The 16140-nt window shown below is 34.7% G+C and overlaps 1 protein-coding gene across 9 annotated transcripts in view; it reads left to right on the forward strand.

Moving 5' to 3' along the window:
* Window positions 1-15176, forward strand: part of LOC144450723 (uncharacterized) — a 153719-nt gene extending 138543 nt beyond the window's left edge. For all 9 annotated transcript variants that reach the window (XM_078141394.1, XM_078141396.1, XM_078141395.1 and 6 more), the window contains 10 exons: window positions 2206-2373; window positions 3032-3189; window positions 3335-3440; window positions 3936-4158; window positions 5038-5177; window positions 5844-5999; window positions 6488-6643; window positions 7584-7705; window positions 10350-10505; window positions 11039-15176. In XM_078141394.1, coding sequence (XP_077997520.1) covers window positions 2206-2373; window positions 3032-3189; window positions 3335-3440; window positions 3936-4158; window positions 5038-5177; window positions 5844-5999; window positions 6488-6643; window positions 7584-7705; window positions 10350-10505; window positions 11039-11125 — 1472 coding nt within the window. In that variant the 3' untranslated portion in view covers window positions 11126-15176. The remainder of the gene's footprint in view (window positions 1-2205; window positions 2374-3031; window positions 3190-3334; window positions 3441-3935; window positions 4159-5037; window positions 5178-5843; window positions 6000-6487; window positions 6644-7583; window positions 7706-10349; window positions 10506-11038) is intronic.
* The last annotated feature ends 964 nt before the right edge of the window (window positions 15177-16140 follow it).

Raw genomic sequence — 16140 nt, forward strand, 5'->3', positions numbered from 1 at the left:
TGACTTTATCTTTCCAATGATATGTGCAAAAATTGCCAAAATTTCACAATTTTTGTCACAAAACATTGTAATTTTGATGAAAAATCACCAAAAGTCTGTCCAAAACATATTGTGGTTTAAAAATTAAATAGAAATTGAGAGAATTACACAAAAATGACAATTTGGACTTGGAATTTTACGGACTAAATTTCTGTCAAAATTTTACCCAAAATGACATCAAATTATTTACAGTCTACATTAATGTCAAATTTCACAAAGCTGAAACTTTTGAGCCAAAAAATGTTGGCAGATTCCATTTAGGTCAAAATTCCACAGAAATTACACTTTTGCGCCAAAATGTGCAGACTATATTTAAATCAAAATTTCACAAAATTTACAATTTTTGTGCCAAAATGTTTTGCAGACTACATATATGTCACTGGAAAGTTAACAGTCATGTTTAATATTCTTATCTCCCTATCCTAACATGACTTGTTTGTTGCGATAATAACAGTTTCATTCTCATTGTCATTTGTTTGTTTTGTTTTGTTTTGTTTTTTTGTTTGTTTACAAGTCTCCACTTTCTGTCTGTTATTAAAACTGTTTGTTTTCATTCTCACATGAGTATCAAGCCCTGTCCCCAAACTTGAGTTTTCAGTTAGCATTTCATTGTGAATGCATTTCCAATAACTTTATATCAGTCATCGTGTCAAAGTTTTAGTCTTTTTTTTGTCAAATATTTACTTTATTGCAGTAAACTATCATTTTGTTTATTTATTTCCAATTGTCAATTTCAAGTAAACTTGTTCTTATATACTTGTATTTTATTTCAGTTTTGGTGTAAATTAATGTTTTGATTTCATACATCGTTAATTTCAATATATAAATTTTGTCATCAAAATTGTTTTAGTAAAAATATGTTGGAATCAATACTTTTTTTCAATTTTTTTTTTTTTTTTTTTTTTTTTTTTGGTTTCTTGTGACTTAGCTAATTTTCCATGAATTATTCAATGTCTTGTTTCATTACCACATTACTTTGCAAGCATCTCATAGACATGACCATGGTCTTCAGTGTGGGTTATGTTGTAAAAATCTTGTTTTAAATGTGTACATATCAAAACAGTGACATTTCATTTCATTTAGATTTATAGAACATCATCGATTGTTTCCATTTTTTGTCTCAGAATTTTCACTGTGTCCATTTCACTCATGCATCTCCTCTCCATTGATATAATTATAATGATTTTAATTGGTAAGAAAATACTAGAATCAACATCTATTGCCTTTCTTGTTACTGCTTATAAGAAAATAAAACTATGTGCTTTCAAACATTCTCGCTAGCCAAAGCATAATTTTCTGCTGATGCAGCAAAAAACAGAGAGCGTATATTAATTAACGTTGCCATAGTGACAGTGGTTTACAGCAGTGGCTTTCAAATCAGTTTGACCTTTCCAAAAACTTCAAATCAGCCCCTCATCTCTTTATGTGCCATTGCCAAGAAATACCAAATTGAAACTTGCTCCTCATTCATTGTTCAGTGGAGATCCTTGCCCATGGGCATGCACTGTCTCATGGGAGTTACCATACATGCATATATAATAGAAGAATATAAATATTCATACCAGAATGGATGATCATGGATTCCGGGTTCATACATACTTAGTAATGAAATTTCTACTCACAGAGTCAAACATTTCTTAGAAGTGTATCCCAAATTTTCGCTTACAGGGGTACAACAATTGCCCAATTGTAATACACCCCTGATGATGCTGACATGACATCAGGGGGTACAACAATTGCCCAATTGTAATACACCCCTGATGATGCTGACAAGACATCAGCAAAAATTTGGGGAATCGCTTCCAAGAAATTTCTGCGAGTAGAATTTTCATTACTAAATAAATATTCATGATTGTTTGATTTTAAGTTAACACTGAGGAATTGTGAACATTTATGTTTGGTTATTACATACATGTACATATGTCTACTGACTCTCTTTAGACAATGTATGTCCATGGCTAGGACCTTCACTGAACTTTATTGAATGAATGAGGAGCAAGTTTCAACTCAGGTGTTTCCTAGCAATCACACATAATGTAGTAAACTGACTCTCTAGATTCCAAAGTTTACAAAAATGTCTTTATTTCCTGCAGTTGCGATCCCCTTTTAATAGATTCTAATCTTCTGTGTATGCTAAGAAGTTAACACCATAAATTCACTTTACAGGATACTATGACAAAATTGAGAGACGTGGTAACAAAATATCAACATTGTCTGTGGTAACATGGCATGTATTGGAGTATGAACATAGTATACTTCCGAAGGAAAGCTTTGGTCAGTTCCATGAAGGTGATACCTATGTAGTCAGATGGCTATTCAGAGTAGAAGCTGCTGGTAAGTTATGTTTAATAAAGGGACACAGCTATGTAAGTAATTAATAGGGATGTAGCTAATTTCAAAAGTTGCCAGTAAAATTGGAGATGTTGGTGGTAAAATTTGCAAGGGAGATACATGAGTCTGCTTTATGAAGTGGTCGAAACAAAGAATTTTTAAACGTGGATTCATGAAAAGGTAGCCGGCAAGATATTGCAGATAGCCGGTTTATTTTGCCGACTACCGGCCCTTATTTACATCCCTAGCTTACAACAACAAGAATTACAAACAAATTACAAACACAGGTCATGCATTCTTAGATGTTGCCTCAAAAACTGTAGATGTCTTTTCCACTTGAATAACATTCATCAGACCTCTGGCCTGGATTTTATGGTGAATAGAACTGTGCTCTGGAGTTTTACTCTTTATATAGATTTATTTGATTGATTGATTGATTGCTCTGGAGTTTAACCCTTTATTGATTGATTGATTGATTGATTGATTGATTGATTGATTGATTGATTGATTGATTGAAAAAAAAACATCCCACTCTCAGATTCCAAGCATCTTTGTACATATTTAACCATATTTATAACACTGTATTGTCTTTTACATGTATTTGTAAATTTGCTGTGTGGTTCTGAAAAGTAAAGTATTTTAATTTGTTTGCATTTCTTAGAAATGAAAGATCTGAAAGGGAATATATCACGGAGAGCTGGTGGTCATGGCAAGGAAAAGTGTGCATACTTCTTTTGGCAAGGATGTCAAAGTACTATCAATGAAAAAGGTGCATCAGCTCTGATGACTGTAGAACTGGATGAGGAGAGAGGTCCACAGGTAAGTACAAAGTCAAAATTAACCTATAATCTCTGAGCAAAATACAAAGTCAAAGTTACACTGCCATATCTCAGCATCAATCAGGTATTAATGTATGATAAAACGTAACAATTAACATCTGTGTGTTTTGGTGTTTTCATTTTAGATTCGTGTTGTACAGGGTAAGGAACCAGCCGTCTTTCTACATCTATTCCAAAGCAGTATGCTAATACATATAGGAAAGAGGGAAGAAGAGGAAACAAACACACAAGGTAGGTCATGACCCCAGTATATACAAAGAGTTATAATTTAGAAACCATCTTCTGTCGTTGATGGTATAATTGGGGTTTCTTCAACAGTATATTAATATGTATTATCAATTTACATCAATGAATCATTGGCATGACTACCAAGTTTGAGTTTTGCCAATAGCAAGTGGAAGTTAATGGACAATGGCACAATGTCACACAAGCGCAAAAAAAACCTCCCCTTCCCCTAAACGAATGTTCACATGTATGACATCGACATGTTTATATATGATGTAAACTACGATGAAAATTGTAGCAGGTCACACCACTATGATCCATGCAATGTTAAAACACAGTAAACAATCATAATTCCCTAAGTTTGCTTGAACAGTAAGTCAATTACAACAGATACTTTTTACATGTAATCATAATGTTACAAATATTAAACCAATTTCCCATCACCACCCTCTTCTCACCAAACATGTTTAAACTTGGCTTATAAATTCCTGATATTTGTAGGGGTGTACAAGCTGTACTGTGTACGTGGAGAAGAACCCAATGAAGGCTGTATTGTAGAGGTACCGTGTTCTTCACAATGTCTTCGATCTAGGACATCACTACTTCTACTCAACCTGGATAAAATCAAGAGACATCAAGCTGAGATTATAGTTTGGCACGGTGGCAAGTCTGCACCAGCCAATAGGAAAGTGGCTACTGTGGCTGCCCAGAAACTGCAGGAAAGGTGAGTCAACATGATTTGCATATTCAAATAGTCAGGGATATGTTCATCAGATTCAAGAAAACAATGAAACTACCATATGAAAGGTCATATTACAGTATTTTTGGTTTTGAACATCATATGTTATTTATAAGTTAATAGAAAAACAAAAGATTGTATGGTTTGGCCACTAGGGGTGCTATTCAGACAACGATTTTTGACATGAAATGTGGACTACAGTAAAGTTGAGTGGTATATTCCTTTCCAAATGTTTGGATGACAGAAGCTGATGGTATTCTTAGTTATATTTCGGGCAATTCATTCTCTTTGTTGAGTGAATGCAGTGAATGATTTAAATTCATGAAAAATATTTTAAACCTTTATTTTGCCGAATTTCGCATGCTGTTATGCAATATTTCTATTGAAAATGGCTGCAAAGAGGGTAACTAGAATGACAGCCCTATGATGGGAGGACAGTGCATCATACTTTGGGTATTTGCATGACTGATTGTCATGTTCTCGTTGACAGTACTTCCACATGTGTGGCAAGTGAAAGTGCAGCAGAAAACACTACCAAACATAAGTGTAAATACACCAAGTACCTATATATACTCTCACTTGTGAATCACAGAGTTCTGTTATGTTTATCCTAAGCTGCAAACTTCACAAAAAATTATTACAATTCTGTGTTCATGTTATTTCATTTACATATGGAACGATCATGTGCCCATTTGCACTCAGACATACAATAATGTTTTCAGTATTGCACTGCAGTGCAAATACCACAAGTATCTGCATACATCAATGCAAGTAATCAGTGGTACATTTGTAATAATATGGTGTACAGTATTAGAAAGAAATTCAACACTTTTGTCTCATAACTTTGCTGTTGATGGTTTACAGTCGACCTCTAGAAGCTGGTTTGAGTAAAGATATCAAAGTGATTATCACTGAAATGGAGGAAGGTGATGAGAGTAAATTATTCTGGAAAGCATTGGGAGCAAAACAGGATGACAGAACAGCATATAACTGCCAAAAAGATGGTAAGTCGTCTTTATTTGTCCCCAGTAGGGAAAGCCCATGGGGACTACAAGGCTGGGGTCCGTCCGTTTTTCCAGTCAGTGTGTGCATCCATATCCACTTGTATCTCTGAAATGCATGAGTCAATTTCAAATAAACCTGGCACAAATGTCAGATACTGTAGTGGGCATATGCATGTCACCTTGAGAATAGAGGTCGAATGACAGCCACATCTGTCATAAAATTCAGAAGATGAATGAGCAAGTTGAAATGTTGGGAAGTATGTGTTCGATGAAGACCTGTTTTGTATATTTCTTGATTCCTAATATTTTAAACACCATGATTTTGGTTAATAAAACAAGTTTGCAAGCTGTGTGGGGAGAATACTGCCAGTTTGACGTTCCAGTCTGCATTCACCTGCAACCAGTTACATTTAGCAATTTGTATATTCCTTTGCCCAATACAAGTTTGCCAGTCACCTTGAACTTAAGAAAATTGTCCTATACTTCAATGTTATTTGAGACCACAGTTACAACAATCCAACTATGAAACCTGATAGTGATACTGACTGAGTACTTGAACTGGGACTGTAACAAACTGATACCCAGATCATTGAGATCTTGCTAATAAAAACTAGAAGTAGTACCTATATGACTAGTAATCATTGTAATACATACATTTGTTTGCAGATGTCCAGAAATATGAGTACACACCTCGTCTGTTTCATCTAACAAGTCAGTCTGGTGCTTTTGAAGCTAATGAATTATTGAATCCTGCCAGATCAGAAAAATTTAACGGTCCATTCCCATTCCTTCAGTCTGATATTTACAATGTGTCACAGCCAGGTGAGTTGAAAGTTAATATTCAAATGAGCTATTAGTATTACACTCCCCCAATGATTTACATGCTATGTTTTGTAGCCAGGTGAGTAGAATGTGTAAACAACCTTAAAGCTGCAGTAGCCACAATTGGAAAATTCCTTGAAACTGTTTTGTTAGGTATAAGTGACTTACTCATAATATCATACACCCTGAATAGTATTGAATCACATGTTTGAGTAGTTGTATACATAATATTGTACAATAAATCCAATCAAATTGAATTCTGGGTCCGTACCCAAAAATCAGCTCCCAATCCGATCATGACTTTGACATTATTGGTATTTTATAAACACTTTTCAGGAAATATATTGTTGGTCATCTGATCAAAGAAATAATACTCCAGTTACAGCTAGTGAAGATTTAATAAATGAAATATTCAGACTGTTATTACAATCTCCAAATACTACAACAGCCTTGGTTATCTATAATAACCCTTGTCTTTTGTATTACAGCTCTGTTTTTATTTGACAACCATTATGAGGTGTATTTGTGGCAAGGATTTTGGCCGGAAGAGGAAGAAGAAATTCACTACGGTACAGGATCAGCCAAAATGAGATGGGATCAGGATAGGAAGTTAGCAATGGAAACAGTCATGGAATACTGTAAAGGTACACTTTCTTTTATAAATGTTTTCCCATTAATTTATTCAGGAACTTGTTTGACCCATGTGTGTTTTCTAAAAATGAAAAAAAGTGAACTTACTTCATACAAGTGATTTCTGTACATTTTGAAATCAGTGAATGCAGAATTTTAATCCAGCTTTATGTCAGATTAGGACTAAAATATGGGGGAGAGAAACGGTTCTTTGGCGGCACTATCAAATAGTTTGTCATGGACAAAAGAATTTAATCCTATGTGATATTTATGCCACCACTGATACAACAGTGGAAACTGAACTTTCGGGAAACATAGACACAAACTAAAGCAATTGTTATGATATGTTCAATTTTAGCTATTGAATGAATGTTGGTGTGATTGTACTCACAGTAGGCTAGTATTTCTGATAATGGTTGATGACATCTATGTTCTTGGCGTGACATTTTAGGCCTTAGAGTGATTACTCTCTCTTCACCACGTGGGTGATTATATTCACACAATAAAGGCAATGCTATCACCTTCTTGTGTAATCTACCTCATCAAACAATAATAATTGTAATTTATGTCTATCCGAAAGCTTGGTTTCCACAGTAGCAAGATAGCATTAATGTGGGATTCAAACATTAAAATTATAACTTTAACATAATCTGTGTCATTGCACCACTGTATACCAATACACCCATATACCAATGCAAAGTGTTTTCTGTATGTACCACAATCATTTATAGCATCCATATCAAGTGTAAAAGTGTACTGTTCCATTTGCTAATTGACCACATTAGAAAGGCCACATGTTGGCTTGTAAATAAACCAATTGAAACAGTATACTTTCACACTTGATATGAATGCTATAAATTAGTGTAGCACAGAGAAAGTGCTTTACTTCAGTGTTATCTGCTGTATGTGCTGAGACCATACATTTCATTTACTATTATTTGGCTTTGATTACAGAGAAAAATCCCAAGAAGCCATTGAAAGCATACATTATCAATGCTGGTGTGGAACCTGTGTCATTTACAAATTTATTCCCATATTGGTACCACAGGATAGATGTAGAGGAGATTAACATGAAGGTATGTAGAGTGAATTCACTAGAAAAAGTGACTTTGTTACACATCAAATTTTTCATGGCAAGAACAAAAAAAAGGGCAAAGAAAAATATAAAAATAATATTCACAAGAGTTTAAGAAGTGATTATCAATATTCAAATACACAACCATCCATATTGGGACATAATTCCATATTTAGACATAATGCTGTGTTCCATATTTGAACATAGTGTCCCATTCCATATTTGGATAATTATGCACTCCATCATTTGACACACTGTCCCATTCCATATTTGGATATGGACTCCATCATTTGACACACTGTCCCATTCCATATTTGGATATGCACTCCATATTTGGACACACTGTCCCATTCCATATTTGGATAATTATGCACTCCATCATTTGACACACTGCCCATTCCATATTTGGATATGCACTCCATCATTTGACACACTGCCCATTCCATATTTGGATATGCAATCCATATTTGGACACACTGTCCCATTCCATATTTGGATAATTATGCACTCCATCATTTGACACACTGTCCCATTCCATATTTGGATATGCACTCCATCATTTGACACACTGTCCAGCGTGCGAAATTAACGCCGGTCCTTCGGCCCGTGACCAACAGATTTCCGTTCGGACCGACGGTTTTTCAGAATTACAACAACGTATCGGTCCTTATGACCGATTGAAATTTGGAGTAAATAATAACATTTATTCAAAGATATATCCAATTTCACCTACATGAATCTGATCTTGTGTTACCTATTTTACTCTCGACATCTCGTTCAAGTCAAGCGGCACAGAGCTAGCTCGCTACGTGTTGTTGCCAATGTTGATATCATGACTACACTACATGACGTAGCATGCAGCGTCTAATCATCTGCGTCTTAGACATTCAGACTCATTTTACGCATTCAGCGCATACGTCTTTTTCCGCCATGATATCGTACTCATTTAATCATTGTTGTAAAGTTTACTGCTCGAAGTGTATGAAACTTTTAACGTGTTTGAGACAGTTCCACGTTGAATTTATAAAGTATGTGGCGATATTTAGAAGGCGGCAATGAGCTTCCGAAGAAAAAGACGAAACATACACTGTTTTTTAAAGGCTGGTATAGCCGGTAAATGTTATTGGGTTTCCCGATCAATTTACCGGAGTTCCCCATGTCTGTTGCCGCGATCGAAAATGGCGTTTTAACTGATAAAGAAGGCAGGTACACTTCGTAAGATATCTCCAGTACGATAGTTTTTTTTTGTAAAAACAGTAAAAAAAATGCGTAGTCTGATTGCTTTCAATTTGATGCATATGATAATGTACGTCCTGTCATGTTGTAATCAACGTGTAGACTTAGAAATGTTGCATTTTTGTTGCCATTGTTGTATCTGGAAAATTACTGCATCATGCCAAACACGGGTACATAGTGGATGACACATTATAGTACACTTACCATATCACGTTCCCACGTCAAAAAAACTCGCACTTTAAGACATGTTTAGCCATTCTCTTCATCATGGTCAGATTTCTTACACAAACAGTCAGAGACGATACTCAATACACCACGGTAGGGTATACGGGTAGGGCTTTATGGGGGCTTCATTACATATGTAAAGACCGAAGGAAGACGAAACCGCCCCGTGTCACTGAGTGGATGGAAATTGAAATAAAGCAAATACACAGTTTTCAAGAGGGATAGTTACGCGATAAAACTTTCTGCTATGATGTGAATGTGTGGGTCTACGTTCGATAAGAGTTGGAAAGCTACATCAGCTGTTGCCACAGACGATGAATCTGACTTTGGATTATGTGATTCAGAATTTAGTGAATCGTACAGAGAGGAAGGAGAGGACTGTGATCTCTTAGAGATTGCAGATAATGTAGATTTATTGATTCATTCACCCATATTATCTACAATCTATGGATCTGTATTTCTATGGTGGAATGAATACATTCAGTCTCAGACCACTATAGTCTATAAGAACAGAATGAATATGCAGTCTCTAGCTGGGTTCATAGTTACAAATGAAAATCTCTACTCACAGAGTCAAAAATTACTTGGTTGGGAATCCAAAATTTACTTTTGACTCTGTGAGTGGAAATTTTATGAAATAATAGTGGATAGTGAACAATTCGTTGTACTCTCTTTTACTTTTATATCTAAAGATATGCTGTATCATATTAAAGTTCAAAATCATTTAGTCTGTAAATGGGAGAGGGGTGTAGATACAGGTAGTGAACATGGACTGCATTGAGTATGGACCAGCAGTTTTCCTTAAGGACCAGCAGCATTTGCTACATGTCGGTCCTTATGACCAGTAGTCATTTCCCCTTAAGTTCACACACTGACACTGTCCCATTCCATATTTGGATATGCACTCCATATTTGGACACACTGTCCCATTCCATATTTGGATATGCACTCCATAGTTTGACACACTGTCCCATTCCATATTTGGAGGTAAATTTACCTCAACTTCCATATTTGGATATATGAGCAAGGACATTTACATCATGGCTTTGAATGTGTTACTCAACATCTATTTTAATGTTATTTTAATGTCAAACTTTTTTTAGACATTATTAAGGATAATTAATCAGTTTTGAAGATCAACCGATATGATTCATTCTTCCTAATCACATTTTGTTTTTCTTTAGGAGGGTAAGAGAAAAGAAGATGTTGTACTTGTTAAAGATATATTAGCACAGTTGACCAAATCAAGGTATACGCTAGAAGAATTGATGGACCGACCACCTCCAGAGGGAGTCGATCCTAAGAAACTAGAAGCCTACCTCTCAAATGAAGAATTTGAAGTAAGTCTCGTGCACAATTTTACAAGAAAAAATACGAGGAAAGCTTGGTTTTGTTCTTTGATTGAAATTTCCTATTTTGTTATCTTAAATACAAGAGAAGGAGTCATGAATTAAGTTTTCTTCTTAGAAATTAAATGTGTTTGTTTCTTGACTGTTACTTGCATATTAAGTAGTTACTTTGCATATGACATTAACAAATTTGCATAATATAATTGTACAATTAGGTAAATGACTTACTTGCATATTAAGTAGCTACTTTGCATATTGCTTACATTAGCTAATTTACATAATGCTAGTTATACAATTAGGTAAATGTTTGACTTGCCTATTAAGTAGCTACGTTGCATATTGCTTATATTAGCTTATTTGTATAAAGCTATTTATACATAACAAGTTTATGGATTTGTTTTGCATATAAAACAGCTACTGCATTCCTTCCTGCTGTTCTTATTTCGATCCAGATACTAAAATATTGAATCAAACAACTTCGTTTTTTTAATATTCGAAATATTTTGTTTTGTTGTGTTTTACAGGAAGTACTTGGTATGAGTAAAGATGACTTTTATCAACTGCCATCTTGGAAACAGAACAACGTTAAAAAAGAAGTGGGACTATTCTAGTCTTCCAGTGAATGGACTACATGTTTCTTCCATCTCCAAGGCAACTGTTTCCATGGTGAAATGCTAATTACTATGCAAATGAAGAGAATTGATTGACATTCAACCAGATGGCTGTACGGAATATCCAGATTTGCCACTGGTTCCTTTCGATATTTACAAACGACAAAATTTGTAAAATAAGATATAAACTTTGAAAAAAATAAATAAAAGAGATCGTGACATTTGAGCCACAGCTGTTTTTCAAATAATGCAGCTGTAGGCAGAGAATGATAAAAATATAAAGAAGAAATTCAACCAAAAAAATGTGGACATTTAGGGACAAAATTGTACTATGGAGTGATTGGTTTGATAGGTCAGTTTCAAGAGTCAATATCAACTTTAAAGAGTAAATGACTATGCTAAGATGTTACTGAGTTTTGACTTGTCTAGCAGATCTAAGTGTCAAATGTGTATTTCATGTTCTCAAAAATGAAGCTTGTAGTGTTGGTAAACATAAGTCATAAGATCTAACTGTGCTCTATATTTTAAAGGAAAACGTTTTGAAATAATTTATCACACTTCAGAGTTACCTTTACATACAAAAGGGTAAAGACATTGTATGGATTAACCAAGAAAACAGAAGTACAGTTCAAGTTGTGCTGTGCTATCAGAAATCAGTATTTTACATGGAACATTGACAATACAAAACTTGGTAATGACTGTCATTCCATTGTATTTGAAAACCTGGGTTCAGTCCTGGGAGTTGCAAGGCCTGATGGTCAGCGTTCAAAACCTAGGGGTGGAAGTTCAAGTGCTGAGGGTGAGAGTGCAAGGCCTGATGGTCAGAGTTCAAGTCCTAAGGGTTGGAGTTCAAAACCTCAGTGAAATTTCAATTCCTGAGGGTCAAAGTTCAAAACCCTTGGGTGAGAGTTCAAATCCTGATGGTCAGAATTCAAATCCTGAGCTTCAAAGTTGAAATTCTTGGATGAGATTTTACACCTACATGTAAAACTTGTATGTCTGTTTTTGCCAAAATATTTGTACGGACACTGGATGCCCTGTATGGCTATCTTTACAGTAAGTGTCATCAAATTCTGTGCAATTTTTAAAACTTACTGCCTATATCATTGAAGTGAGTGGTGAATGTTGTTTGTATAGACTAAACTGTTATTGTAAAATAGGTCTGCTGAATTTGTGTTTTTTCTTTTGTATGTCGCATCCAACTGGACAGTTCGGAGAAGTAGCATTTTATAGTTTCCATAGCAACTTGTTACCATAGAAATCTTTATAAATATTAGTTCAATCTGACAATCATGATAAAAAGAAGAGAAAAAAAACATCCTACACAACAAAAAAATGATGACAAGTTATGTATCCATTCTTGTAGTATATGTACATTTGTTGTTTTTGTAGTCGTGTTTGTATTTTATGCAGATTATTGTAGTCAGCTCTCTGAGGGAATTAATGACCTTAATAGTACTATGTCATGACCCCTACACAATTTGTAACATGATTGGCCATTGGTTAAACATTTACAAAAGTGGTTGCTGATTGGCTGACAATCAGCTCTCAAATACAGAAAAGCCAATCAGAGTGATTGTATTTGAACAAGTGTAAGTCACCACTTATTCGTAAGAAGGGGTTGCTGATTGGTTGATGATAACCTCTCAAATACAGAAAAGCCATTCAGAATGATTGTATTTTATACTGTGGAGAAGTGAAATTAATATCCCCTTGCAGTGAAACCTAACTATTTTTTCATCAGTTCATATGAAAATTTAAAGTATTTTGTTACTTTTCTTTCAACAAGAGGCTTTCTATGATATCATCATATTATTTTAGTGCCATACATGAAAATTGTACAACAAAAGTCACAGACAAACATTTGAACAGATCAGAACTGCCATTCCTGAACTCTGTTAAATTATGATCCAAAAAAATATATCATTAAAAATTTAACAATTTTTGCAAATATTGTTTTGAAATATTAATATGATATTCAGGGTGATAAATAAATGAAGACAAATATAAGGCTTTCACTTTTCACTTTTAAAATCTCCTTTTATCTGTTTCAGTTGTCCCAAATTCCTTTGTATGTTTTATATAAAGGCAGGGGTTGTCCGTGATAAAGAGGTTTGCAGTATTGAAAATCATGTATTTGCAATCTTGGCAGTGTGCCTTCTAATGATAGCCAAATTTTGTTGTTGTGAGTCAAAATGATAAAAACTGGCATTTCTTGTGAGTCACCACATAGTAAGAGATAGGGGAACACCAAATTTTGGTGCGCCACTAGAAATTGTGTGCATCAGTGGCGCATCATATTGGCTTAGAGGGCACACTGCAGCTCACATGAACAAGTGATGTGCCACCCCTATAAACTAACTATTGATGGAACAGTCCATTGTATTTCATCCAGTTGGGTGATTCCAACAAAAAGAAATAGGGGTAATGTCAATACTATCTTGGATTCATGACATTGACTTCAAAGGTCACTCTCTAATACTTATAGTTTCTACAGTCTTTTTTCTTAGGATTATACAACAGTTTTTTTGTACAGTTTTGAAATACTTTTAGTTCAACTACTCATTCTTGGTTACAAATAAAATCATAATGATTTATTTAATGGGCCAAAGAGGGGAACGAACAAGAAACATTTCAACATTTTTTTTAATTATTTGTGTTTGAAAGTATCATCAACATTTACAATTTATTTATATTCTATTATCTATGAAGGCCTGATATTAGGGGGAAATCATGTTTTAAGGAACAGAAAACTGCAGTAGATGGGATAGGGTTAGACTATGAACTATTGGAAAGTTGAAGTTGACATCCCAATGTATATATCAGAAATCATGACCTCACAATTCGGAAAATCAGTTTTATCAGTCTGTGACCTTTGCACATGTATTTGCACTCACTTCATACAAAGTGTACAATTCTATGTTTATGTACTCTAACACAGAGCATTGGCTATCGAGCTTGACTGTGTCATTCAAGGCAGGATGTTGAGCCAAATAGCCAAGTCCCTGGGCTATATCCATTCATATACATAAAACAGACACTTTCGTCATACGCTTGTAGCCACATACATTAACCTATGGTATGCCTTCACACATATACTTCTGCCATATGCACTTTCCCACACAATGTCCTTACTCTGCCTAGAAACATTCTCATATATATGTGTCACTTTCACCATATACATATTTGCAACATTTTCAACTCAAACTTTTTGCCCTATTTTCAACCCTTTGTTTTCCCACACATGTTATCGCATACTCCCCTCCCCCTTTCCCTACATAACTGCCACATTTTCTCTTGACATATTCCTGCCACATCATCTGTGAGTAAAAACTGTGCAACACAGATCAATTTATCTCGTCACAACACATCATGAGAACTATTTTCCATGCCCACACGTACCTAAGATATTTACCAGTAAGTTACTGTACATGTAGCATATCAAAACCCTAACACAGGCCAGTATATATATTTTTTTGTAAGACTCAGTAGAGAACGGATATTTCGTTTTTGCTATATTTATAAGTTTAATACCTATTACTATAGACTTTTGTTACTATGGTTACATAAAAAATAACTTGAAGGGTGCTGAAAAATACAGTCTGCATATCAGTGTTGCCATGGCAACTGATGAAAAGATATATATAAAAAAAGTGTGGATGCAGTATTAGTAATTGTTTTTGTAAAAATGTTGAACATTAGTATGATTGAAAATTTGTATTATTTGTTGTTATTTGATAGAGGAAAAAGTGATTATTTTGGGGGGGTTTATTTGTCCGTAATCTTTAGTGGCAATGTATGGAAGTGTAAATAGTAACAACGAAATGATGTTCTCTTACGTTGTAGTTTTGTTTGTTGGTAGCCTTCCACCCCTGTTTACAGAAATGGGCATAACCATAGCTATTGTAAAGTAGACTTCACTATGTTTTTACAGGGGTGGTCAAGTAGGATTTCAGCAGCCTAGATCTGCTTTGGGTGAACAGTTCCTACTGGTTAATTATGTACTTACAAAAAAAGGAAGCCTAATTGCAAAATAAATCACCTTGCTTATGTGACAAATTAACTATGTATCTTTGATTTATATTGTCAAGGAGTATAAGTTACCGAGGGTATGTGTGTGGATGTATGTATGTGACAAACTACTAGTCACCATGTAGTTCCCAAATATTTTTCTCTCATTATTTTTCCTCGTTCAGCCAAGGAAAATACAAGTGACCTAAGGGGTCCTTATTTTCCGGCTGAATGAAGACAAATATTGGAGAATAGCATATTTATACTAGTGCCAGTAATATTTTTAAAAAATCAGGAAAACCAATGACGTAGACATGCCAAGAACGACCATATATTCCATATTTTTTGTTGAACCTGGTTGGCTTGTGCATGGTATAATAGTAATGAGTAAGATGGGCTATAGTATATATTATTTGTTTATTTATTTATTTGCCTTTCATATACAATACTAGGGAATAGTGCAAAGCACTGTTTTTCCAGTGATTTCTGTTGTGCAAGATGTACAGACAAACAATGAAAACAAACGACAAATAATAAAAAGGGGGAAATTGTGTTTTTAATTACATCAAAATGTGCAATAAAATGCAACAGCTAAAACAGATTTTAAAAATTCTTTTGTAAAAGCCTGTAAAGAGACAGGACCTGATTAGATTATGTAATTATTCAATATAGCTGCACCTTCCAAAGAGCATTTTTCACTTTCCATATCGGTATGTGTATATTATCATTACTGGCAAACCTAGTATTGTGACAATGGAGAGAATTTGATAATTTAAATAATGTAGTTTCCATCTTGCCTGAATAGTAATCCAGCTGGTATACCCATTCTGTATTTGTATCACGTGATACCCCTAACAATAAACGACCAGCTCTTTTGTGTACAAAATTATCAAACCCAGATATTCGCTGCCTAGTCAAAAGGGAGAGCACAAGAGTGTTAAATACTACATATTGTACCAACCAAGTGCATAGCGGCAGCCGCAGACAATTCATTATGTCTGTGG

The sequence above is a fragment of the Glandiceps talaboti genome, chromosome 20 (genome assembly GCF_964340395.1).
Source record: "Glandiceps talaboti chromosome 20, keGlaTala1.1, whole genome shotgun sequence".
NCBI lineage: Eukaryota > Metazoa > Hemichordata > Enteropneusta > Spengelidae > Glandiceps > Glandiceps talaboti.